This window comes from Pristiophorus japonicus, chromosome 1 (assembly GCF_044704955.1).
Source record: "Pristiophorus japonicus isolate sPriJap1 chromosome 1, sPriJap1.hap1, whole genome shotgun sequence".
Classification (NCBI taxonomy): domain Eukaryota; kingdom Metazoa; phylum Chordata; class Chondrichthyes; family Pristiophoridae; genus Pristiophorus; species Pristiophorus japonicus.
This window is the reverse complement of record NC_091977.1, coordinates 335,551,073-335,576,721: the sequence shown is the minus strand read 5'-3', so window position 1 is coordinate 335,576,721 and position 25,649 is coordinate 335,551,073. Positions and strand designations below refer to the sequence as shown.

General features: G+C 51.8%; 1 protein-coding gene and 1 non-coding gene across 2 annotated transcripts in view; one reads left to right on the top strand and one right to left on the bottom strand.

Annotated features, from left to right (window-relative positions):
- The window catches only part of LOC139264731 (dual specificity calcium/calmodulin-dependent 3',5'-cyclic nucleotide phosphodiesterase 1A-like), a 1,390,883-nt gene that overhangs the window by 1,154,750 nt on the left and 210,484 nt on the right, over positions 1–25,649 (bottom strand). The window contains exon 2 of the mRNA XM_070881778.1: positions 17,294–17,344. Coding sequence (XP_070737879.1) covers positions 17,294–17,344 — 51 coding nt within the window. The remainder of the gene's footprint in view (positions 1–17,293; positions 17,345–25,649) is intronic.
- On the top strand, positions 18,891–18,963 carry trnak-uuu (transfer RNA lysine (anticodon UUU)). Its single transcript has one exon. It is a non-coding gene; the product is annotated as a tRNA-Lys (tRNA).

Sequence of the window (25,649 nt, the reverse complement as noted above, 5' to 3'; positions counted from 1 at the left end):
CAACAAGGGCAGACATTGACAATGAGGCCCAACACTGCCTTCAGTGTGCCAGTGCAGCCTTCGGTCACCTGAGGCAGAGAGTGTTTGAAAACCAGGACCTCAAACCCGGCACCAAGCTCATGGGCTACAGAGCAGTAGTGATACCCGCCCTCCTATATGGCTCAGAGACACGGACTATGTACAGCAGGCACCTCAAAACACTGGAGAAGTACCACCAACGCAGCCTCCGCAAGATCCTGCAAATCCGTCGGCAGGATAGGCGCACCGACATCAGTGTTCTTGCTCAGACCAACATCCCCAGCATCGAAGCATTGACCACAGTCGATCAGCTCCGCTGGGCGGGCCACATCGTCTGCATGCCTGACACGAGACTCCCAAAAGAAGCGCTCTACTCGGAGCTCCAACTCAGCAAGCGAGTCCTAGGTGGGCAGAGGAAATGTTTCAAGGACACCCTCAAAGCCTCCTTGATAAAGTACAACATCCCCACCGATACACGGGAATCCCTGGCCCAAGACTGCTCAAAGTGGAGGAGAAGCATCCGAAGGCACTGAACACCTCGAGTCTCTTTGCCGGGAACAAGCTGAAGCAAAGTGTCGACAGCGGAAGGAGTGCACGGCAACCTAGGCCCCCCAAGCTCTTGTTCCTTCAACCACTGTCTGCCCCACCTGTGACAGAGACTATAGGTCCTGCATTGGGCTCATCGGTCACCTGTAAAACTCATGTTTAGTGTGGAGGCAAGTCATCCTCGACTCCGAGGGACTGCCTAAGAAGAAGAGAAATGCAATGTCTTCCTAATCTCAATTTCTTTGCTTACTCTTGTTTCGTGTCCTGTCTGCCTTGGCCTTTCACTCACAGAACTCTTCTCTCCCTCTCCACGACATGTTTTTTCTTATTTCCCTAGTTCACTTCCAGCTTGCGGTTGTCCATCAGATAATGGCAGTCAGACATGAGCACTACTGCAGGCACAAGCCTAGCTCCTCGACCCCCACCCCTTCACCCCCACCACAGTGATACTTGGTACCCCAGGCCAACTTACTAGGGGCAGGGACTAGCAAAATGGGTCTCTATCCCTTTTCCTAAACATTGTGCCAGGTAAATGGGCCTTTCCTGGCATCGGGGTGGTGGGGGAGAATTAATATCATCCACTCTTATACATTTCCCTGCCATATTGCCGAAGAATTACCTTCAAGGTTTGGTAAGGCAAGTGTACTGTAACCTGGCTGAGGATGGCCGAACAATGTGGAGTTCAGCTGCTCAACTGAGTGGTGGGAAGTAAATCGTTTCTATGGGGTTCCAAACATTGAACCCCATTACTTTTAAGTAATTAAATCATAAAGTCATTAACTCTGGCTCAGGCCCAGGGAAAAAGCACTTCGTGAGTCATAAACTGGGCACAGCCCCTTGTCATGTATGTACATGCTGGTTGTAGCCACCAGATGGTGTCATTGTTGGAGGCCATTGAGCAAGCACGCACATGGTGCTGCTCTGGTATAAAAGGCCAGCCATTTTGTGAGTCAGACACTTTGGGCCTAAATAAAGCAGAGCAAGGCTGTACCTTGCTTAATTAAACAGTACTCAGTTTGAACCTTTATTGCATACATAACACCCCTCATATTTATGTGAAACTCTTTTTTAGAAAGTGGGTGGGGGAATGGAGCTGACTTGGCCAAAAATCCATGCTTCAGTACTGACTTTGTCTTTGGTAGAAGTTGTAGTCCTTCTTAGTCTCACCGTGTTAATCAGATTAGGACTTTTATTTCCTCCATTCTTCTTCTGTAAGAACTTTTTCCCAGCAGGTGCAAGAGGTATTCTGACCAGTACAAGGTACCTTTTAAGGACAGAGTGTCACAGGCTAAAAACTAAATTGTGGCTGCATCAGCCATTCAGCAGAACAAAGAGTATTATGTCATTACCAGCAGTCTAAGATCAAGAAAGGTGAGAAAGAAGCCAGCTCATATATTGTCACTCATGTGTCACAGGGGTTAATTGGAAGCGGAGATCCAAGTAAAACAGATAACCCTGCCACAGAGAGGTTCATCGATATAACACTCCAGAAGCCAACAGCCACATCCCAGGGAAGGACGGAGACTGACCCGAGAACATCACTTGTGAGGATGAGGTCATGTAAGCTCTGAACATTGTTAATCACACACGTAGATTTGAGTTATTAAAAAAAGACTGGCTATTCAAAGCTGTTAAATTGTCAGCTGTCTAAGGAATTATACTTAAAGTAATCTCACCAATTTATAATCTCAAACTCTGAGATTTCCACTACAGTTAATACTCAGCACCCTTGGTGCTGATTTAGCGATACCCTGAATTCCTTGTGTAAACGTTCCTACTTATTTTCTTAAGTAACTCTGTCCATCAATAATTTTAACTTTAAATTTTAAGTTGTGTTTTATAACCAATAAATACTGTTTTGCGCATGACTTGTGGTCTGGCTTTGTTTTTGTGGTTTTGCAAGAAAGTGTTAATTCACTCACTCAGCAGCTTGAGACAACCGAATCAAGGGTCAGTAAATTGATTTCATTTTGAACCTAACTGGTTCGTGTAAGATAGTTCAGCGCGCCGACTCATCCCTAGACCTATGCTGGGTGATCAAACCCCAGATGGTTCCTCAGTAAAGAATTAAATGAGGGAATTAAATATTTGTCTAGTTCCTCAGCATATATTTGTCAGGTTACTAAAGCCCAACCTTCCAATATTTCATTCTTCTTTCTCTTCCATGCCAAGAAGCACATGAGAAAATCCATTTCTTCCACTGCGTTACATTCAACAGATCGTGCTCTGCGCTGTTTCCGAAACAAAGTTTATTTTCACATGTATAGGTCAATAGCTTGACTTAAGATGCCCTACCAGGTGGATCAGCGAGATACAACGTTGAGGTGGGTCAGACAGAAGTACCACTCGAGATGTCAGCTCAGTATTTAGAGACCAAGGGTCCAAAATTGCCCCCCGCCTAAAAAGTGGCACGCCTACCGTTTTTATTTCTTTCTTCTCCGCCCCAAACATGGGGTGGAGAGTCGACCAATATTCAGGTGTTTTACTTTCTTTCTGGTCGGTGCGTTGTTCGTGGCGGCTGCAGGGCGGAAGTGCGTGTGGAGCAGGTCGGATACCACTCGGAGTCATCAGCATCGTGCTGACGCGTCACAACGCGAACTCTGCAGCCACTTTAGTGGCACCCACTGGGCCACCAGGGGAGGAGGTGCTGGGTTGCCTGTTGGTCGCCCGGCCGAACCCGTGGCCACCATTGTTGGGCCGACCTCTGAGTCAGCCAACAATTAAAATAAGATGGCGGCTGTGGTAGTGCACCCTCTCTTTTAAGGGCGGACCCGCCGCCCAGCCGCAGACAGCTTCCCGCAGGGGAAAGCTGTCAGGGGCACCGACCGATGGTGGCGCCACTCCCGTGGGGTAATTTCCCCACACAGAGCGGAAAGGGGTTCGCTGCCGGTCAGAAGGGGCGGCAGCATGGGCGGCAAAGTGACCATCACCGCAGGCAAAAACATAGAGGGAGTTTATAAACTGTCGGTAACTCCGCGCCGACTAAGCGGTAAGTCCTTTCCGACCCGTGGCCGTCTTTTTGAGGCGGTCATGGCTCTAATAGAAAGGCGCAATTTTGGCCCCAGAATTCTCAGCTCTGCTCGCCAGGGCTGTCTGGAGTGCGGCTCGAGCCCGGAGCCTCCTGGCACAGAGGCAGGAATGCCAGCACTGATCCAAATCTCACTCCCATATAACAAACATGTGACATCGAGGTACAAAGGAATTGGAGTTGACCTGTTGGAAATTTCCCTCCAAAAGCAAAAGTTTGCCAGATATTTTGTCATGAATCTTTTGCCCGTTTAAAAACTAGAATGATTGCAAGGCAGCAACCCAGAAAGGAATTTTGAGTATTTGATCTTTGACTTCAGAAAAAGAATGTTTAATTTTTGTGAGTTAAAAAAAGTACAAAAGTAATAACTTATTTAAGACTAAAAAATAAAAATCTTAAATTGTGAGTCTATGCAACAGTCTGTCTTCAGAACCGATAGACCCTTGCTGCCCTCTGGTGGATGAGAAATTTAATATGACCAGTGCGATTTCCTTAAAACCAAAACTGATAGTTGTATCTTTTATATATTAATCAACAAAAGTGATTTGTGAAAGTGCAAGATTCTTATTTTGGAAAATGGCAGAGTGACATTTTTGTGCTTTGCAAGCTGTCACTGCTAGAAACACAGTGCCTTCTATTTTTATATCCACTGTGATACTCAGGTTAGAGACAAAAGCACTATAATATGGACACTGCTATTTGCACTACAAAATGCTCTGATTGGCTCCCCATGATCACATAACCTGATTGCTGCTTGGTTCCCTTGGAGGATAAGACACACCTAGAAGTTTCTCCGGAATGTGTAATTGGAACCGCCCAGCCCAAGTTCTGTGTGACTTTGTAAAGTGTAATTCGAGCCATTCTGACTTCAGACAGGATAGAACTCCCCCATCCCAACACAAGTTCCTGCCCTTACATTCCACCCCCACAACACCGTCCCGCCATAGATGGAGCATTGTGTGTGGGTCATGGATGTTAACAGGTTTATTGGGTATGAAGTGAATAGTGACAGTGTCATGACTTCCTGATTTCATCCACTCCAATGATGTCCCTTGTCACACACGCACCAAGCTTTCTGCAAAATCAGGTGTGGGTGCAAAGGGGGCTGAAACAACGTGATCCGTCTTCCCTGAGTTCCCTCTTTCCCCTCCGATCCCCTCTCCCGCTTCCCCTCTCTCTCCCCAGTCTCTCTCTCTCTCACTCACTCCCCCCCTCCCTAGTCTCTCTCACTCCATCCCCAGTCTCTCTCACTCTCCCCCCAGTCTCTCTCTCTCACTCCATCCCCAGTCTCTCTCACTCTCCCCCCAATCTCTCTCTCTCACTCCATCCCCAGTCTCTCTCTCTCACTCCATCCCCAGTCTCTCTTACTCTCACCCCAGTCTCTCTCTCTCACTCCATCCACAGTCTCTCTCTCTCACTCCATCCCCAGTCTCTCTCTCTCACTCCATCCCCAGGCTCTCTCACTCCCCCCCCCAGTCTCTCTCTCTCACTCCATAACCAGTCTCTCTCTCTCACTGCATCCCCAGTCTCTCTCACTCTCCCCCCAGTCTCTCTCTCTCACTCCATCCCCAGGCTCTCTCACTCTCCCCCCAGTCTCTCTCTCTCACTCCATCCCCAGTCTCTCTCTCTCACTCCATCCCCAGTCTCTCTCTCTCACTCCATCTCCAGTCTCTCTCACTCTCCCCCCAGTCTCTCTCACTCCATCCCCAGTCTCTCTCACTCACCCCCCAGTCTCTCTCTCTCACTCCATCCCCAGTCTCTCTCTCTCACGCTCCCCCAGGCTCTCTCACTCTCCTCCCAGTCCATCCCCAGTCTCTCTCTCTCACTCCATCCCTAGTCTCTCTCACTCGCCCCCCAGTCTCTCTCTCTCACTTCATCCCCAGTCTCTCTCACTCTCTCTCTCTCTCTCCATCCCCAGTCTCTCTCACTCTCCCCCCAGTCTCTCTCTCTCACTTCATCCCCAGTCTCTCTCACTCTCTCCCCCCAGTCTCTCTCTCTCACTTCATCCCCAGTCTCTCTCACTCTCTCCCCCCAGTCTCTCTCTCTCTCACTCCATCCCCCCATCTCTCTCCGCCCTCCTCCCCCCCCCCGCAGTATCTCTTTCCCCCCCATCTCTCTCTCTCTCTCTCATTCTCCCCCAGTCTTTCTCTCTCGCCCCTCACCCCAGTCTCTTTCTTGCCCCCCTCCACTAGTCTCTCTCTCTCTCTCTCTCACTCTCCCCCCAGTCTCTCTCTTGCCCCCCTCCACCATTCTCTCTCTCTCTCTCTCTCACTCTCCCCTCAGTCTCTATCTCTCCCACTCTCCCCCCAGTCCTTTTCTCTCTCGCCCCCACCCCCCAGTCTTTCTCTCTCGCCCCTCCCCCAGTCTTTCTCTCTCACCCAACCCCAGTCTCTCCCTTTCTCTCTCGCCCCCCCCCCCCCAGTCTCTCTCTCTCTCTCCCCTCCCAGTCTCTCATATGCAGAAGGACACAGAAAAATCTAGCGCAAATAGTCACTCTGCTATAATATGTCTTGATGCCAACCTCCCAAGACTATCAACTACTGCACCTATAAGACAGCTTTCTACTTCCCATAAAATGGCACCCTTGTAGTTTCTGTGAGATTTCAAATTTAGTGCTAAATGCAACTTTGATTTTGCAGGTAATGGTGATTACACGCAGACACACATATTGCAATAGCAATGAAGACGCAACATAACTATTGATGACATGACAAAGTGATAAAAGACACACACATATCCAGAGGCCTGCAGCAAAACACAGCCAGCAAAGGGAGAAAGGAATATGTACTGGCATGTATCAATTCCTTTTCCGACTGGCCTTCGTTCCTGGTCTTGGGGTTCACCAATCGCACACTATATGCGACCACAATGGGAAAAATGGAAAAGGAGATTTGAAATTCTACATAGAACTATGGAGGTGAAAGATGGCACCACAAAACATTGATAGGCAAGGGTATTAAGGATTATGGACTCAAGACAGGTAGATGGAGTTCAGGTACAGATCAGCCATGATCTAATTAAATGGTGAAAGAGGCTCGAGGGGCTGAATAACCTCCTCTTGTCCTTGAGTTTCTTCCTTGCCAAGATGATTTTCAGCTGCCAGCACACACTTCTCAACTATGCTCAATTATGATCATTTGAAATTATTTAGGGAAGTCTCATGGAAACATCAGGAATTGTCCCCTTCAATTAACTCCTGTAACAAAGAAGGCAAGGGCACTTTTGGCAGTGTTGCTATTGGTCCTCATTTTCCAATAAATGCTTAATGTACTGTGTAAATTATTTTTTTTCTGTTAAGGAAAGTAAGGTGTGGTGCAAAAACCCACGGTGTTGGACACCACCATGGTTGGGAAAAGTAAAAGCAATGAACGAAATCAAGTCACAGTTATTACACAATGCCAGGCTCACGTTGAAAGCCTCTGCATGAAAGGGAATACGGAGAGAGAGAGAAGTTCCACAGTTCTGAGGCCCTGAAAAGATCACCAATTGTGAAGAAAAACTCTAATAAGGCAGCCAATCATAAGTGGGTGGATCAATATTGGTCAATCTGCCATTACTCCAATGTTTAAAACCAAGGGTCGAAATTACATTTAGCGCAGTGCCAGTTAGCGCTGTTGGCTGGTGCCACCGGAGCGCTAATACATTAGCGGTGGGTGCAGCGGGCACATCGACCCATGCAGACTTGCCCCCAGGGCTCCGCCGGAGAAAAGTGGATTGCCCGGCGATTGGCGCACCAGCACGCCACCCACACGACGATGACATCATCGCTGTGCGTGCCGACTCCTTATCGCCCCACGACGACCCCTTTGCACCCCGCGGCGGAAATTGCCCCGCGGAAGCGAAGTCTGTGCGGGGTGAAGCCACCGACAGCTTCTCGGTGTGAGAAGCTGTGGTGGCCGGGGTGCCCCGGCGGCCCTTAAAGGGGAGGTGCCGCCAGAGCGGCCGGCATCTTTTTTCTGTCGCCCAACCTTTTAGTCGGCCCGACAATGGCGGCCACTGGTTCTGCTGGGCCGCCCCTCTGGGGTGCCAGGCTTCTGGCCCAGCCGACACCCTCCCTGGTGGATGGCACTGAATGTGCTGCTCAGATCATAGTGGCCCTCCTTTTTAAGAGAAGGGAAGGGACATTGCGACGTGATGGCATGATGCAGTGCATAAGTGTCGTGCTGACGTCATCAGTGCGACACCGAGGGTCACGTCCTGCAAGCGCCATGTAAACACTGGGAGCACGCCGGGTTAGCACAGACAACATTTGTTTTGCGCAAAGAGTCCAAATCTACTCTGGGGCCGCCGCATCCTGCGCCAGTGCAAATAAATCTCCATCAGCTAAATGACCGCTCCAAACCCAGCGTGCGGCAATTTCCTCCATAATGCTTTCAGCTCAATTTCAAGTCTACTACACTAGCTCTCACAGTCTTACATCAAGATTTTCTATAAGTGAAAAAATTTGGAACTAAAGAATTTTCCAACATCAGTGATACATGATGAGCAAATCTGTGCCCATCTCTCCCACAATTCTTTCTTGGAACCGATTAGGCTTGTGCTTCTCCTTAAATGGACCTAATCAAAGTCTTGAATGACATTCCCTGTGACTGTGAGCCAATATCCCTTTCTCATCTTCCTTAAGCCTTTGATATCATCGATCACACCATGCACAATTTTCACCAGCTAACCACTGGAAAGATCAAATCCATTGGGGTGGAAATTCAGTCCCGCCTCGGTTGCGGCGTTAACACGGGCAAAGCGGTAAATGTTGAGCTGGGAAATGGTTTGTGTCTCCAGTCGCAAAATTCACCAGCTGGGCCCCGAGTGTGGAGCGGAGCGCTAAGGGAGGCATTCCACACCTCTTTTAGGGCACTAGGCCGGCTGGGCAACTGAAAATTCCGAGGTATACAGCTGGCTTCAGAGCACCCTAAGATTGACTTCCATGGAAAACAAAATCTGAAAAAAAAACACCAAAAACATTCCCAGTATATTACTGACGCCATATCCACATGAATCGAAAAAATAAAAACAATCAACTTACCTCAGGTCGATATTCCTTCCTTCACTGCAGCCGGTATAGCTCAGATAGCCAGCTTTCACAGACGGTCCCACTAGGGCTCACTATAGGGCGCAACCAGGGGCGTTGCACACCAGCTCGCGTCTCCCGGGCGATACTGCTCCATGCCCCCGCAAACCTCCACCCAGAAATGCTTTCCACCGCTATTATCGACCCTCTGGGGCGAAAACAGAGGTGGCAATGAACCGAAACTCCAGCCCATAGTCTTTGGTCCATAAACTTAGTATCGTCGCTACTGACTCCATCCTCCTCTATGGCCACTGTTGTGGGCTAAACTAGGCTATTTGCAACCTCGGCATCCTATTCTATCCCAATCTGAGCTTTGAACCCCAATTCCTTTCCCTCACAAAGACTGACTACTTCCAACCCCTCAAAAATCGTCCACTTCTATCCCTATCTCAGTCCATCTGCCACTGAAACCCTCACCTGTGCCTTTGTCACTGCAGATTCAACTATCTCAGTGCTTTCCTGGCCGGCATCCCATCTTCAAACCTCTGTTAACAACAACAACTACATGGAATTATATAGCGCCTATAATGTAGTAAAATATCCCAAGGCACTTCACAGGAATGTTATCAAACAAAATTTGACACTGAGCCACATAAGGAGATATTAGGGCAGAGCTTGGTCAAAGAGGTAGATTTTAAAGAGTGGCTTAAAGGAGGAAAGAGAGGTAGAGAGGCAGGGAGGGAGTTCCAGAGCTTAGGGCCTAGGGTCAAATATGACACCAAGGTTGCGAACAGTCTGGTTCAGCCTCAGACAGATACTAGAAACGGGTGGAGTTGATGGCTAGGGAAATGAGTTCACAGCGGGGATCGAATGACAATGGCTTTGGTCTTCCCAATCTTTAGTAGGAGGAAACTTCAGCTCATCCAAAACTCTGCTGCCCCTACCCTACCATGCACCGAGTTCCATTCACCCATTGGCCCATCCTTACTGACCTACATTGGCTCCTAGACATTCAAATGTAACATTTTCATACCGGTGTTTAAATCATTCATGGCCTCAGCCCCTCCCTATCTCTGTAACTTCCTCTGGCCTGAGGACGCTCCCACAAACTGCATTCCTCAGACTCTGACACCTTGTGCATCGCCCCTCCCTTTTTCCAACCATTGGTGACTATACCTTCAGCCACTTAAGCCCCAAATGTGGAATTCCCTTCCTAAACCCCTCCCTCCCTCCACTTCCCTCTCCTCTTTTAAGACACTCCATAAAATCCACCTCTTTGACCAAAGCTTTTGGTACCCCCATCTAGAATCTCCAATTAGCATCCATTTTGTTTTTGATTATGTTTCTGTGAATCACCTTGGATTGTTTCTCTATGTTAAAGGCACTATATGAATGCAAGTTTTTGTTGTTGAAGTTTTTCAATACTGCCACGTGGTTCAAATGTGTAACGAATCTATTAGCATTATATTATGCTCATCTAGGTTTTTTGCTAAAAATAGCATGTAGAGAATATTATATGCTCAGGTGAATCACAGATAGATGGAGAGTAAAGCTCCTTTTGCTCCATCCCGATAATTTGGTTTGATTGCAGCTAGCTTACTGGAGCATTTGTAAGTTTTCTAGCTTTACAAAATGGTTATTCCTATAGCCTGTTAAGGTTGTCAACTTATTGCTAGTCTATTCAATTACATCAAGGGGCTTTGGAGTGCAAGTCCCACAGATCCCTGAAGGTAGCAGTACAGATAGATAAGATGGTTAAGAAGGCATACGGGATACTTGCTTTTATTAGCCGAGGCACAGAATATAAGATCAGGGAGGTTATGCTTGAACTGCATAAAACACTAGCTGTGTACAGGCCACAGCTAGAGTACTGCGTACAGTTCTGGTCACCACGTTACAGGAAAGATGTGATTGCATTCGAGAGGGTTGCAGAGGAGATTTATAAGAATGTTGCCAGGACTGGAGAACTATAGTTTTCTTTGGAACAGAGGAGGCTGAGGGGAGATTTAATTCAGGTGTATAAAATTATGAGTGGCCTAGATAGATTGGATAGGAAGCAGCGAGGTGAATAGCCAGGGGACATAGATTTAAAGTAATTGGTAGAAGGATTAGAGGGGGGGTTGAGGAGAACTTTTTCTCCCAGAGGGTGGTGGGGCCTAGAACTCATTGCCTGAAAGGGTGGAAGAGGCCGAAACTCTCATCACATTTAAAAAGCACTTGGATATGCACTTGAAGTGCCGTATCCTACAAGGCTATGGACCAAGAGTTGGAAAGTAGAATTAGGCTGGATAGCTCTTTTTCGGCCGGCATGAACACAATGGGCCGAATGGCCTCCTTCTGTGCCATAAATTTCTATTATTCTATGAAACAGCAACAGTATGACACACCTTCACAAAATATATATCGGAAGAGGTGGTCATTGAGCAAGAAACAAGAGATTTGAGGGTGGTGGATCTAAAGGCCTAGTTGAAGCAAAGATTTTAAGAAGTTTTTAAAGGCAAGAGGTATAGAAAGTCAGATTGGTTTTGAGAGAGAACTCCAGAGAGCAGAAAGAGAAACAGAAAGGCTGACCTCTGATGGTGGTGTAGAGGGTGCAATAAACTAGAGAGATGTATAAAAGTTATAAGGGTCCTGATTGAGTGGATAGGAAGGACCTATTTTCCTCAGCAGAGAGGTCAATAACCAGGTGCATAGATATAAAGCAATTAGTCGAAGGATTAGAGGGGAACTTATGAAAACGCTTTTCACCCAGAGGGTGGTGGGGGTCTGGAAATCACTGACTGAAAGAGTGGCAGACATGTCTGGTTGGAGAAGGTTGCTTGGATAGGGACGAGCAAGACTGTCTACCAGGTTCAAAAGAAGAAGTGGGATTTTGAAATAGATTTGCTGTAACGTAGGACACAGTGGAGCTTTGCAAGGACAGCAGTGGTGGTATATGCAACTTTGTGTGACAGGACATGCGGGTCTGACTGCATTCATTTTTCCCTTCTCTCTAGTTTATTGTGCCCGCTACACCACCATCAGAAGTCAGCCTTTCAGCTTCTCTCCCTGCTTTCTGGAGTTCTTTCTCAAAACCAATCTGACTTTCCATACCTCTTGCCTTCAAAAGCTTCTTAAAATCTCATTGCTTCAACCAGTAGCATGCAGGTACAGCAAGCAGTTAGGAAGGAAAATGGCTTGTTGGCCCTTATTGCAAGAGGGTTGGAGTACAAGAGTAAAGAAGGCTTGCTACCATTGTACGTGGTCTTGTTGAGACCATGCCTGGCGTACTGTGCACAGTTTTGGTCTCATTCTATGAAGGATGTCCTTGTCTTAGAGGCAATACAATGACGGTTCACTAGATGGATTCCTGGGATGAGAGGGTTGTCCTATGAGGAGAGATTGACTAGATTGGGCCTATACTCTGAAGAATGAGATGTGATCTCATGGAAGCATACAAGATTCTGAGGGGGGTTGACAGGATAGATGCTGAGAGGTTGTTTCCTCTGGCTGGAATGTCTAGAACGAAGGGGCATAGGGCTCAAAATTCAGTACTGCTGGAAAGCTGGTGCTCCCTCCAACTTTTTGTGGCCATTAGCGCCAAAAAATTTTCATGGCTGGGCCACCCCATATTCAGCTCCAAAAGTGAAAAAATGGGTTCCAGCGCTAATGAACCATTCCAAATTGGATTTTTCAGCAATGTGGCTGCCTTAATTTGAGCGTTATGACCACTGAGAAATTCAGCATGCAGGTAAGGGTTTCTAACAAGCTAGCTGCTCTCTGGCCTTTTTAAAGGCCAGGGTTTGCAGCAAGGCCCTGAGGAGGGAAGGAGTTTGCAAGGATGGTTGGTGTAAGAGGTGCAAGGAGAGCCAACAGGTTCACTGATATGGAGCTGGAGACACTGATGGACGGTGTGGAGGACAGAAGAAGAATACTGTTTCCTGAGGTGGGGGACCTAGCAGACAGGCAGTACATAATGCTTGGAGGGAGATTGCAGGGGAGGTGTCAGGCACCTCCATATATGTGAGGATGCACCTTCCTAGGATAGTGCTGGCCAGTCTGCACCCGGCCCTTCCAGCACAGAGGTGTTCCAGGGCGTCCTAGAAGGACAGCTGTAGGTCCCCGACAAAAACCACTGCAGCCTTCCCGGATCCATGATGCAGCCACAGGGATGACAGTTAGGTGTAGTGTTAGGGTAGTCATGCATTACAGGTGTTATAGTGAGATGCACAGGGGTAAAATATGATCACAGTATTATTATATTGTTCTTTATGGTCTGTTTTTGCAGTGATTTGGATAATTTGATAAACCTTTATTTTTGGCACATATATCTGGCCAGGTGTTTCATTTGGGAGTGGGCAATTCAGCGTTAAGGCACTCATTGCGATTGCCACTGAAAGTGGGACCTGAAGGGTCACGTATGGATGGGATTATCTAAAGCGGTTGCACCTCCCTTCCAGAGTGGCGATGGGACGCCGCCTCCTGGCTCTGGGGCAATGGGGATCCTCCTCCTCCTCAGGTGATACTGCTGGCTCAACCTCCAGCGGCTGTCCCCTCATGATGGCCAGGTTGTGAAGCATGCAGCAGACCACGACGGTTATGGAGACCCGTTGAGGTGAGTACTGCAAGGTGCCACCAGAGCGGTCCAGGCACCAGAACCTCTGCTTAAGGATGCCTATGCACTGCTCGATGATGCACCTGGTGGCACAATGAGCATCATTGTATGCATGCTCTGGCGCTGTCCAGGGGTTCCGCAGTGGAGTGAGCAGCCAAGTGGACAGGGGATATCCCTTGTCCCCAAGCAGCCAACCTCAATCCTGATTCGGGCCAGTGAAGACGGCGGGCACACTGATCTGGCGCAGAATGAATGAATCATGGCTGTTGCCTCCCTTGCCCGCTGCCTCTCTGCATGGTGCTGACGGCGATGCCTTCTCCTGTGTGCCACCCTGCTTCTGACCAGGTGTTGCCCTCTCAACACTCCTCCCATCCTCAGGATGAACCCTACCAAGCAGGTTTCAACCTGAAAGTTGCACAAAACTCTGAACAGCACTCAGCAGATTTAATGGAGCCAAAGCAATTATTAAAACTATTTACCTACCAAATGGACTCGATAACGGCTAAACTCCAGCGCTGTCGCATTTGTGCACAGACTCGAAAACCCCGTGGGGGCACTGCCTGAAAAAGTCCTCATTTTTTGTTACTGAATATCGTGGAGGTGGCCATTTTCCTGTGGCCCGCCCGCTGATGACCTCACCGCGTCATTAACTCCATTAGAGCGGCTTCACCCTGCAGTTTCCGGCAGAAGTGAGAACCGCTCAAATCCACCCCCAAGCTGAAAATGGCTCAAGGAGGGAAAAATACGATTGATTTTTCTGATCGACTGACCAAACCCCACGGTAGCTGTCCATTCAGGGACGGTGAATTTTGGCCCCATAGTCTCAGGATAAGGAGTTGGCCTTTTAAGACAGAAATGAGAAGGAATATCTTCACTCCGAGAGTTGTGAATCTTTGGAATTCTCTACTCCAGAGGACTGTGTACGCTCAGTCATTGAGTATATTCAAGGCTGGGGTAGGTCTCTAACAGAATCAAAGGATATGGGGATAGAGCAGGAAAGTGGAGTTGAGGTCGAAGATCAGCCATCATCATCATAGGCTGTCCCTTGGAATCGAGGAAGACTTGCTTTCACTCTTAAAAATGAGTCCTTAGGTGGCTGAACAGTCCAATACGAGAACCACAGTCCCCGTCACAGGTGGGACAGATAGTTGTTGAGGGAAAGGGAGGGTGGGACTGGTTTGCCACATGCTATTTCCACTGCCTGCACTTGATTCCTGCAGGCTCTCGACGATGAGACTCGAGGTGCTCGGCGCCCTCCCGGATGCACTTCCTCCACTTAGGGTGGTCTTTGTCCAGGAACTCCCAGGTGTCGGTGGGGATGTTGCACTTTTTCAGGGAAGCTTTCAGGGTGTCCCTGTAACGTTTCCTCTGCCCACCTTTGGCTCGTTTGCTGTGAAGGAGTTCCAAATAGAACGCTTGCTTTGGGAGTCTCGTGTCTGGCATGCAAACGATGTGGCCTGCCCAGCGGAGCTGATCAAGTGTGGTCAGTGCTTCAATGCTGGGGATGTTGACCTGGTCAAGGACGCTAATGTTGGTGCGTCTGTCCTGCCAGGGTATTTGTAGGATCTTGCAGAGGCATCGTTGGTGGTATTTCTCCAGCAACTTGATGTGTCTACTGTACATAATCCATTACTACAGCAGACCATGAGCTTGGTGGCAGTTTTGAGGGCCTGTTCTTCAAACACTCTTTTCCTCAGGCGGCCGAAAGCGGCACTGGCGCACTGGAGGCAGCGTTGAATCTCGTTGTCAATGTCTACTCTTGTTGATAAGAGGCTTCGAGGTATGGGAAATGGTCCACGGTGTCCAGGGCCACGCCGTGGATCTTGATGACTGGGGGGGTAGTGCTGTGTGGCGAGGACAGGCTGGAGGAGGACCTTTGTCTTAGGGATGTTTAACATAAGGCCCATGCTTTCATATGCCTCAGTAAATACGTCGGCTATGTCTTGAAGTTCAGTCTCAGTATGTGCCTAGATGCAGGCATCGTCAGCGTACTGTAGCTCCACGACAGTGATTGGGGTGGTCTTGGACCTGGACTGGAGACGGCGAGGGTTGAATAGGTTCCCACTGGTTCTGTAGTTTAGTTCCACTCCAGCGGGGAGCTTGTTGAGTGTGAGGTGGAGCATGGCAGTGAGGAAGATTGAGAAGAGGGTTGGGGCGATGACGCAGCCCTGTTTGACCCCGGTCTGGACGTGGATTGGATCTGTAATAGATCCGTTGGTAAGGATCACGGCCTGCATGTCGTTGTGGAGCAGGCGGAGGATGGTGACGAACTTTTGGGGGCATCCGAAACAGAGGAGGATGCTCCATAGACCCTCGCGGTTGACAGTGTCAAAAGCCTTTGTAAAGTTGAAGAAGGCCATGTATAAGGGCTGGTGTTGTTCCCTGCACTTTTCCTGCAACTGTCACGCTGCAAAAATCATGTCCATTGTGCCCCGTAGGGGATGAAATCCGCACTGTGACTCCAGGGGGAGCTCCTCAGCCACAGGGAGAAGATGGTTGAGGAGGACTCTAGCGACGACTTTCCCAGTGGTTGATAACAGGGAGATTCCTCTGTAGTTGCTGCAGTCGGACTTGTCCCCTTTTTTTAAAAGATGGTCACGATCACTGCATCTCTGGGATCTCCCGGCATGCTCTCCTCCCTCCAGATGAGAGAGATGAGGTTATGTATTCGTGCCAACAATGCCTCTCCACCATGCTTCAGTGCCTCAGCAGGGATTCCATCCACTCCTGTAGCCTTGTTGTTCTTAAACTGTCTTATGGCTTTTTCTACCTCATGCAGTGTTGTGGTCTTACTGAGGTGGTGGTGGGTATCATGATGTGGGATGGAGTCGAGGACACTCGAATCAAAGGCAGAGTCTCAGTTGCGGAGATCTTTGAAGTGCTCCTTCCAGCGGGCCCTGACTGCCTCGGTGTCCTTGATGAACATTTCCCCATTCTTGGCCAGCAGTGGGGTGGGGCCTTGGGTGTTTGGACCGTAGGTGGTCTTGACTGCAATGAAGAATCCTCGCACATCATGGCTGTCGACCAGCTGCTGTATCACCTGTGCTTTCTCCATCCACCACCTGTTCTTTAGGTCCTGGGTTTTTTGTTGGACCTCAGCCTTGAGCCGTCTGTAATGCTGCTTTGCTGCTCCCGAGTTTGGTTGTTGTTTAAGGCTCTGAAATGTCTGTGCTTGCGATCTATTGGCTCTTGGATCTCCTGATCATTCTCATCAAACCAGTCCTGGTGTTTCCTGGTTGAGTGACCGAGCTTCTCTTTGCAAGCACTGGCTATGGAGGCCTGGAGGGCAGACCAAGCGCTGTGGGCATTCTGCGTCTCGGGCTTATCAAGGCACGCCAGGTTAGCTGTGAGGCGCTGATTGTATTAGGCTCTCTTAGCTGGGTCCTTAAGTGCCCCGGCATTGACTTTTTTGTAGCACTGCTTCTGCTGCCCCCTCCGCTTTGGGGCTATGTTGATGTCAATGATGCATCAGATTAGGCGGTGGTCCGTCCAGCAATTTTCAGCTCCTGTCATGGCACGGGTGATGCGCACATCCTTGCGATCGCTGGCTCGGACGATGACCTAGTCGAGCAGGTGCCAGTGTTTGGAGCGAGAGTGTTGCCACGATGCCTTGTACTTGTCCTTCTGGCGGAGCAAGGAACAAGCCATGATCTTATTGAATGGCGGAGCAGGCTCAAGGAGCCATATGGTCTACTCCTGCTCTTAATTCTTATGTTTTTATGACACACGTGCTGCTGATTTCTAGCTTAACCATAGTTTTTGAAGGGTGCAAGCGCTGAACCAGTGAAAAGCATGTTTGTTTAGGTGATGAAGGCATAGACTAGAGTTTCAAAAGCAGTTGGATGAGATTGAGGCTGGATTTGAGGAACTCAAGGAAGGAGTGATGCAACAGCATGTTGCTGATCACCTCTATCATATCCGTGTATCTTAGAGATAAGCCAGGCTAGAGAAAGGGCGGTAAAGCAAAACACTGGGAGATCAAGTGTGGTCTTATTCAAAAAAGGGTCATGATGGCAGTTTTGAAAAGCGCGGGGCCAATGGTAGAGCATATTTCATTAAACCATATTTGCCTATAGAATAAAAATTATCTTGTACTTACGTGCAAATCTTGCAACTGGCCATGGATTTCGATCAGTCTTTTCATTAGCAACTGAAAAAAAAACAAAGGTCTTCTTAGAAATCACTTCCATTTAGTCACTCATTCAAATATATTGCATTGAATTTCATAGAATCAATATTTTTTGTATCAGTTTTGGCTTCAAAACACAAATGCTCTATTAGATTCTTCAGTACTGGAGAAAAAAATCAAAGAATCATAGAAATTTACAGCACAGAAGGAAGACATTCAGCCCATCATGTCTGCACCAGTTTAAAAAAAAAGAGTTATCCAGTCTAATCCCACTCTCCAACTCTTGGTCCATAGCCTTGTAGGTTAAGGCACTTCAAGTGCATATCCAAGTACTTTTTAAATGAGATGAGTGTTTCTGCTTCTGCCAACCTTTCAGGCAGTGAGTTTCAGACCCCACCACCCTCTGGGTGGAAACATTTCTTCTCAATTCCCCTCTAATCCACGAACAATTACTTTAAATCTATGCCCCCTGGTTATTGACTCTGTTAAGGGAAATAGGTCCTTCCTATCTTCTCAATAAAGCACCCTCATAATTTTATACACCTCAATTAAATCTCCCCTCAACCACCTCTGTTTCAAAGAAAATATCCCCAGCCGATTCAATCTTTCCTCATTGGAAAAATTCTCAATCCTGTCAACATCCTTGTAAATCTCCTCTGCACCCTCTCAAGTGCAATCACATCTTTCCTGTAATGTGGTGTCCAGAACTGCACACAGTATTCTCGGAGGGGGGGGAGGGGGCAGGAAACTCCATTGCACCCCGTTTGGGGGCGGTAACATCCGCCAGGTGAGACTTCTTGTGCCAGGCGTGACTTTTTGCACCAGGCATGTAAGTCCCGCCACACTCGCGGGTCTTGGGGTTACATAAGAACATAAGAATTAGGAACAGGAGTAGGCCATCTAGCCCTTCGAGCCTGCTCTGCCATTCAACAAGATCATGGCTGATCTGGCCGTGGACTCAGCTCCACTTACCCGCCCGCTCCCCATAACCCTTAATTCCCTTATTGGTTAAAATTCTATCTATCTGTGATTTGAATACATTCAATGAGCTAGCCTCAACTGCTTCCTTGGGCAGAGAACTCCACAAATTCACAACTCTCTGGGAGAAGAAATTCCTTCTCAACTCGGTTTTAAATTAGCTCCCATGTATTTGGAGGCTATGCCCCCTAGTTCTAGTCTCCCCGCCCAGTGGAAACAACCTCTCTGCCTCTATCTTGTCTATCCCTCTCATTATTTTAAATGTTTCTATAAGATCACCCCTCATCCTTCTGAACTCCAACGAGTAAAGACCCAGTCTACTCAATCTATCATCATAAGGTAATCCCCTCATCTCCGGAATCAGCTGAGTGAATCGTCTCTGTATCCGCTCCAAGGCTAGTATATCCTTCCTTAAGGAAGGTGACCAAAACTGCACGCAGTACTCCAGGTGCGGCCTCATCAATACCCTCTACAGTTGCAGCAGGACCTCCCTGCTTTTGTACTCCATCCCTCTCGCAATGAAGGCCAACATTCCATTCGCCTTCCTGATTACCTGCTGCACCTGCAAACTAACTTTTTGGGATTCAGAGCCTGGATAGCTCAGTCGGTAGAGCATCAGACATTTAATCTGAGGGTCCAGCGTTCAAGTCCCTGTTCGGGCGTTCTGTTTAAAGCATGACTTTTGGAGCACGCGGTGTCCACCGGTACGCTCGCGGCCTTCCGCGAGAGGTGGGCACCGGAGGGACTGGAGTGCATCATCACGCCCGGCAACCAAATTTTAATTTGATTTTACGTTTTAAAGTTTAATTTGTTTTAATTGCCGGTGTTTTTAGTGTCCCCTTCCCTTTTATAGGGGGCACCGGAAAAATTGTGATTTTAGTGCCCCCCCAAAAAAAAGAAAAGAAAAACACAAAAAAAAACCAAAAAAAGGAAAAAAGGGCCTTGTAAATGTCTGGTGTGTCACCCAGGTCGGGTGGCACAGTTTAATGTTTATGTTTTGCAGGTAGACTCTAAAAGAGTTTCATGCACAAGGACCAATTGTGGAGCAGTGGAGGCGTGTCCTGCTCAGTTGGAGCTGTGAGCAGTGAGGAGAGCAGCTATCAACTTTAGCTCCTGCCTGGAGAGCCCTGAGAACAGCCCAGGAAGAGAAGGAAGGAAGGGGTTTCACCACCAACTTTCACCCAGAGGGAGAGGAGGAGAAAAGAAAACTTTTTTACATCTTTACCATTTCTGCAAGGAGTTGGAGAGAGGGGGAAAAGACCAACAACAACAACATCCAGTGTGGAAGGAGGGAGACTCTACCATTCTACAGGTGGGTGTTGGTGCAGTCCCAAAAAGACTTTGTTGAATCGGTGGGGGGAGGAAAGAAGACCACTGAGGGCCGGAACATCGCGGGGGGTGTGTGTGTGTGGAAAGTGTGTGTGGGGGCCTTGCTTACAACTAGGCCCCCCCCCCACAATTGAACCCCCCCCCCCCCCAATTGCCTAGCCTGGGATAGCTGGAGCTACCAGGCTGAAGATTTATTTTCCTTAAATACCCTATTAAACATCATTAGGAGTGTGTGCCTGGGTGGCTCGAGCTGCCCCAGGTGAAGACATCTTCTCCCCCCACCTGAAGACCAATCCAAAGACTTTGTGTTTTGCCATCTGGGGATTGCACCCACCCACAGCTGCGAGGGGAGACCTGCCCTCGCAGTTCCCCCCCCCCCTTCCCACCCCCCTCTCTCTTTCTCTGTTACTCTGTTTCTCCCCTCTCTCTCTGAGGCCCCTTTCTCCTAATTTAAAAAAAAAAAAACAATTGAGACAACTGAGCAGAGGGAGCAAGGCCCCTCCCCAATTGCCAACTAGGGGAGAGGTGCCTCGTTAAGGGCTCCTCTGCTCAGTTAATATACGAGGCCAATAAAGACCATTAAGGCCTGTGACTTTGGGGTGGGTGTAGCCCTTAAAGGGACCCCGTGATGGCGACCCCATCCACGCCGGTGGCAGGGCCAGCAAGGACATATGCGCAGGTGGCAACCGCTTCCACGGCACCTCCTGCGCCACCCGCTGCCCTGCCACCATTCAGATTAATCACCAAAAAACACGGGGTCAAGAGCTACACTCACCCCACAATGACCATCGAGGAGTGCGTGCGGGCGATGGCTGGGGTAGTCGGCCCCTCGGCCATTGTCGCAGCCTCCAAGATGTCTGGGAAGGCCGTGTTCTTCCTGGGGTCGGAGCGGGCGGTGTCCCTGGCCCTCGAAAAGGGGCTCACGGTGGGCGGGACGTTCCTGCCGGTGGACCCTCTCGAGGCCACCGCGCAGAGGGTCATCATTTCGAACGTCCCGCCCTTTGTTCCCGCTGAGCTCCTCCTCCCTCACCTACAACAACTGGGGGAGGTAAGGTCAGGGATCAACCCCATACCGCTCGGCCTCAGGGAGAACAGCCTGCGCCACGTGTTCTCCTTCCGCCGCCAGCTCTTTGTCCGGCTGGCGCGGGAGGACACGACGGAGGGGAATTTTAATGTGTTGCACGAGGGGACTGCCTACCGCGTCTTCTGGACGTCGGACGGCGTGCGGTGCCATGCCTGCAGGGAGGTGGGGCATGTTCGTAAGAACTGCCCCGCCTCCAAGGCCGCCAAACCACCGAAGGCGGCCAAGGCTGGCGCCGCCGCCACCCCTCCCCCTAGTTGCGTCCGCGTGCCGGGAGCCATGGGTGCGCGGGCATCGTCGGAGGCCTTTGTTTTCAGGGCCTCCGGCGGGGGGGAGGGAGAGCGTCCGACCGGAAAGAAGGCGCGGAAGAAGGCAAAACATCTAGAGGCGGGTCCCCTCGGTGCGCCAGATAATTTGACCACCGCGCTCAGCCCAACCCAGTCACCGGCGAGCGCGTGGTGCCCCGAGCCCATGCCCGAGCCCTTGAATAACACCACAGAGGGGCCCGGGCGCGGGAAAGGAAAGGAAAAGGGGGGGGCGGAGCGGGAGGCCTCGGCAGACATGGGGGTCTCCCTGCCTCCGCGCGCCCCCAGGAACAAAAGGAGGCGCGGCTCCGATGAGGCGGAGGGGGAACAACATCCCTCCGCGGAGGAGTCGGTGCCCGCCGCGTGTCCCGCGTCCCCCACCAGCGCTCCCAAATTGCGCTGCAGGCGCGAAGAGTCTGTCCCCGGGGAGGGTGAGGCAGTCGAGGCTGCCCAGCCGCTGCCTCCTGGGGATGGAGTGGAAGATCTGCCTGTCGTGGGGGGCGTGGGGACCGCGGAGGAATGCGTAGCCGCCGGGCCGGGCGTCCCGGGGACTGAGGCGGGCGGGGCCGAAAAGGCCGAACCTGAGCCCGCCCAGCCAATACCCAACTTCCCCCGGGAGTCGCTCGACCCGGCAGAAACACAAACTGTTTTTAATGAAACTGTAGATGCTGGGCCGGGGGGTGGCAGCGGGGAGGGGGAGGAACACCCACCCTCGCCCCTTACTTTGGAGCTGGTGCACTTGGGGAGCCTGGGGATTTCCCATGGCCGGGTCTCTCCTTGTTCCCCGGTTCCTGGGGCGGAGGGGGAACCCCTTCCGCTGTCATTTCCCGACCCAGCACCATTTTTAAAAGAGCCCAGTGGGGACTCCTCTGCCGACGATCCTGGGGGTGGGATCGGGGCAGTGCCAGGGCCGGTTGGAGCGGCCGGTTCATTTGCCGTACCTTGTGCGGTCGATGGGCTGGCTGCTGGCGGCCACCTCCTGGAGGAGGACGGGGCCTCGGTGGGGGACGCGGGTGAAGACCTAGAGACCACCGCCAGCGAGGCGGTGGATCTGCTCGCGGCCGCCGCCGAGACCATCCTCATTCCTGCAAAGGAACTCCGGGACTTTTTGGCCCAGAGCCGGGGTCGCTGCGACCAAGCCCGACTGGCCCTGGAAAAATGGTCCGAGCCAGAGCTGATCAAGGCGTCCGTTCGCGCCGCCGTCAAAACCTTGGCCGCAGGCGGGCCCCTGACAAAGGCGCAACACCTTGAGCTGCGCGAGCTCGAGGGACTCCTCGCTGGGCTGCGGAGGGAGCGGAGTTCAACAAAAGACTCCGCTCCCTCCCCCACAATAGGTTAAGGTAGAGGTTGCACTATGCTTTTGCCATGAAGATAACCATAGCCAGCCTCAACATCAACGGCGGCAGAGGGGCACGCCGTAGATTTGACAATTTTTCGCTCCTGCGGGAGGGGAAATATGCGGTGTGCTTCCTGCAAGAAACCCACACCGTTCCGGGAGACGAAGCCACGTGGCTCCTGGAATGGCAAGGAGAGGTCCGCATGAGCCACCTCACCGCCATTTCTAGTGGGGTGGCCATCTTGCTGGGCCCGCATTTTCAGCCGGAGATCTTGGGGGTCGAGGAGCCCGTGCCAGGCCGCTTGCTGCACTTAACGGTTCGCCTCGGGGACGTGCCGCTCCATCTCGTGAACGTGTACGCCCCTCATCCCGGCCCGCAGCAGACGCGCTTCTTTGAAGAGGTGTCCGCTCTTCTTGGCTCCGTCGACGTCGGCGACTGCATTGTCCTCGGGGGGGATTTTAACTGCACCCTCGAGGCGAGGGACCGCTCCGGTGCCCCGCAGTGCATGACGGCGATGGAGAAGTTGAGGGACCTGGTCGGGTCCTTCGACTTGGTGGACGTCTGGCGAAATCTCCACCCCGACTCCAGCGCCTTTACTTGGGTGAGGCCTGGAGTTGGATGGTCTAGAGTCGACCGCCTTTACGTGTCTCGGGCGTACGTTTCCTGCGTCCCGGCGGCCTCCATGCGGCCGGTGCCGTGTTCGGACCACCACCTGGTGTGGGCGGAGCTCGCTTCGCTCCGCGCGAGGACGGGGTCCGCGTACTGGCACTTTAACAACCGGCTGCTGGAGGACGTGCGGTTCCAGGACTCGTTCCGTCGATTCTGGTCCGACTGGAGAAGGAAGCAGGGGGGCTTCCCCTCCTTGAGGCTATGGTGGGACGTGGGCAAGGCTCACGTCCGCGTCTTCTGTCAAGAGTACGCGAGGGGGTCGACCAAGAGGCGGGCGGCCAGAGTCGGGCGCCTAGAAAAAGAGGTGCTCGACCTGGAAGCCCGTCTCGGTCAAGTCGTCCAGGACCCGGCCCTGCGGACGGTGTACGAAGCGAAGAAGGCCGCGCTGAAGGACCTGCAGCTCGTCGGGTCCCGAGGCGCGTTCGTGAGGTCGCGGATCCGGTTCCTGCGGGATCTGGACCGCGGCTCCCCCTTCTTCTACTCGCTGGAAAAAAGGCAGAGTGTCCGTAAGCAGCTCTTGACGCTGCTGGCCGACGACGGCTCTCTCGTCTCGGATCCGGAGGGTGTCAACAACAGGGTCCGTGAATATTACAGGGCTCTGTTCTCTCCGGATCCGTCCAGCGAGGAAGCGCGTAGAGTTTTGTGGGAGGACCTGCCGAAGGTCAGCCCGGAGGGCGCCGAAAATCTGGAAGCTCCGCTAAGCCTGGCGGAGCTGACCGGTGCCCTCGCCCGGCTCTCGAGGGGAAAATCCCCGGGGCTGGACGGGCTGACCGTGGAGTTCCACAGGGCGTTCTGGGACGTCCTGGGGAGCGACTACGCGCGGGTCCTGGGGGAAAGTCTGGCGACCGGGGAGATGCCCCTCTCTTGGCGCAGGGCAGTCATCGCCCTGCTGCCTAAGAAGGGCGCTCTCCGCCTCCTTAAGAACTGGCGCCCGGTCTCCCTCCTCGGCACGGACTACAAAATCTTCGCCAGGGCGATGTCTGCTCGCCTTGGTGCCGTGCTGGACCACATGATCCACCCCGACCAGTCATACACGGTCCCAGGCCGGACAATCCATGATAACATCCATCTGGTCCGGGACCTCATCCATTGTTCCCAGGAGGCTGGTCTGTCGGTCGCCTTCCTATCCCTCGACCAAGAGAAGGCGTTCGACAGGGTGGATCACGACTATCTGCTCGGAACTCTGCGCGCTTTCGGGTTCGGGACGCATTTCGTCGCCCGGATCCGACTTTTGTACGCCGCCGCGGAGTGTCTGATTAAGGTTAACGGGTCCTTGACGGCGCCCCTTCGCTTTAGGAGAGGGGTGCGCCAGGGATGCCCCATGTCCGGCCAGTTATACGCCGTTTGCGTGGAGCCTTTCCTGCACCTCTTGCGGACGAGGTTGACGGGACTGGCTCTGCAAGGGCCGGGCGTGGAGGTCGTCCTCTCGGCTTACGCCGATGACGTGCTCCTCGCGGTAGAGGATCCCGCTGACCTGCGGAGGATGCGTGAGTGCCAGGAGATTTACTCGGCCGCGTCCTCCGCCAGGATCAACTGGGAGAAATGTTCCGGACTCCTGGTGGGTCAGTGGCGGGTGGACTCCCTGCCGGAGGAGCTCAGGCCTTTTGCCTGGAGCACGACCATCTCCTCTATCTGGGAGTCTACCTTAGCCCCGACGAGGGAGCCTGGCCGGCGAACTGGCAGGAGCTGGAGGCCAAGGTCGCCGCTCACCTCAGGCGCTGGACAGGACTGCTCCGAGTGCTGTCCTACAGGGGTCGAGCGCTAGTCATAAACCAGCTGGTGGCCGCAATGCTGTGGTACCGGCTGGTCACTTTGACCCCTCCCCCTGCGTTTGTCGCCAAGATACAGAAGAAGCTGGTGGACTTCTTCTGGAACAACAGGAAGCACTGGGTCTCTGCCGCGGTCTTGAGTCTCCCGCTTGAGGAGGGCGGTCAGTCGTTGGTGTGCGTCAGCGCCCAGCTCGCGACTTTCCGTCTTCAGACCCTGCAGAGATACCTTTACGTCGAGCCCCCTCCTAGGTGGTGTGCTCTGGCGAGGTATTTCTTCCGCCAGCAGCTCGACCTCAATTATGACACGCAGCTCCTGTTTGTGAACTTGGGGGGTGCCAGGACCGCCCTCCGGGAGCTGCCTGTCTTTTACAGGGAACTCATCAGGGTCTGGAACAAAGTCTCCACCAAGCGCAGCTCTCCGCCGGCTGGAGTGGCGGCCGTCCTGCAGGAACCGCTGCTCGGGAATCCGTACCTCCACGGCCGAGGCTTTATGTGGCGGTCGGAAGAGAGGGCTGTGGCTGGTGAGGTGACCAGGGTCAGGGACCTGCTCGATGGCGGAGGAGCGGGCTGGATGGCGCCAGACACGCTGGCGCGGCGCCTAAATTCTGCCAACGTCCGCCATGCGGCCGATGCCATCGAGTCGCTAAAAACAGCTCTGGGCCCTGACTCCGTTAGGTGCATCGAGGAGGCTCAAGCACGTGGGGAGATCCCGTCCGAACTGACCCCCGTCCGGATGGAATTCCTCATCGGCGCCAAACCCCGGAACCTCCCTCGGGGGCCGGCGCCTCACAACTTGAGCCGCCTCGGGGAAATCCCCTCCGTGCCTTTCAGTTCCGCGCGGAGGAGTTTCCTGTACGG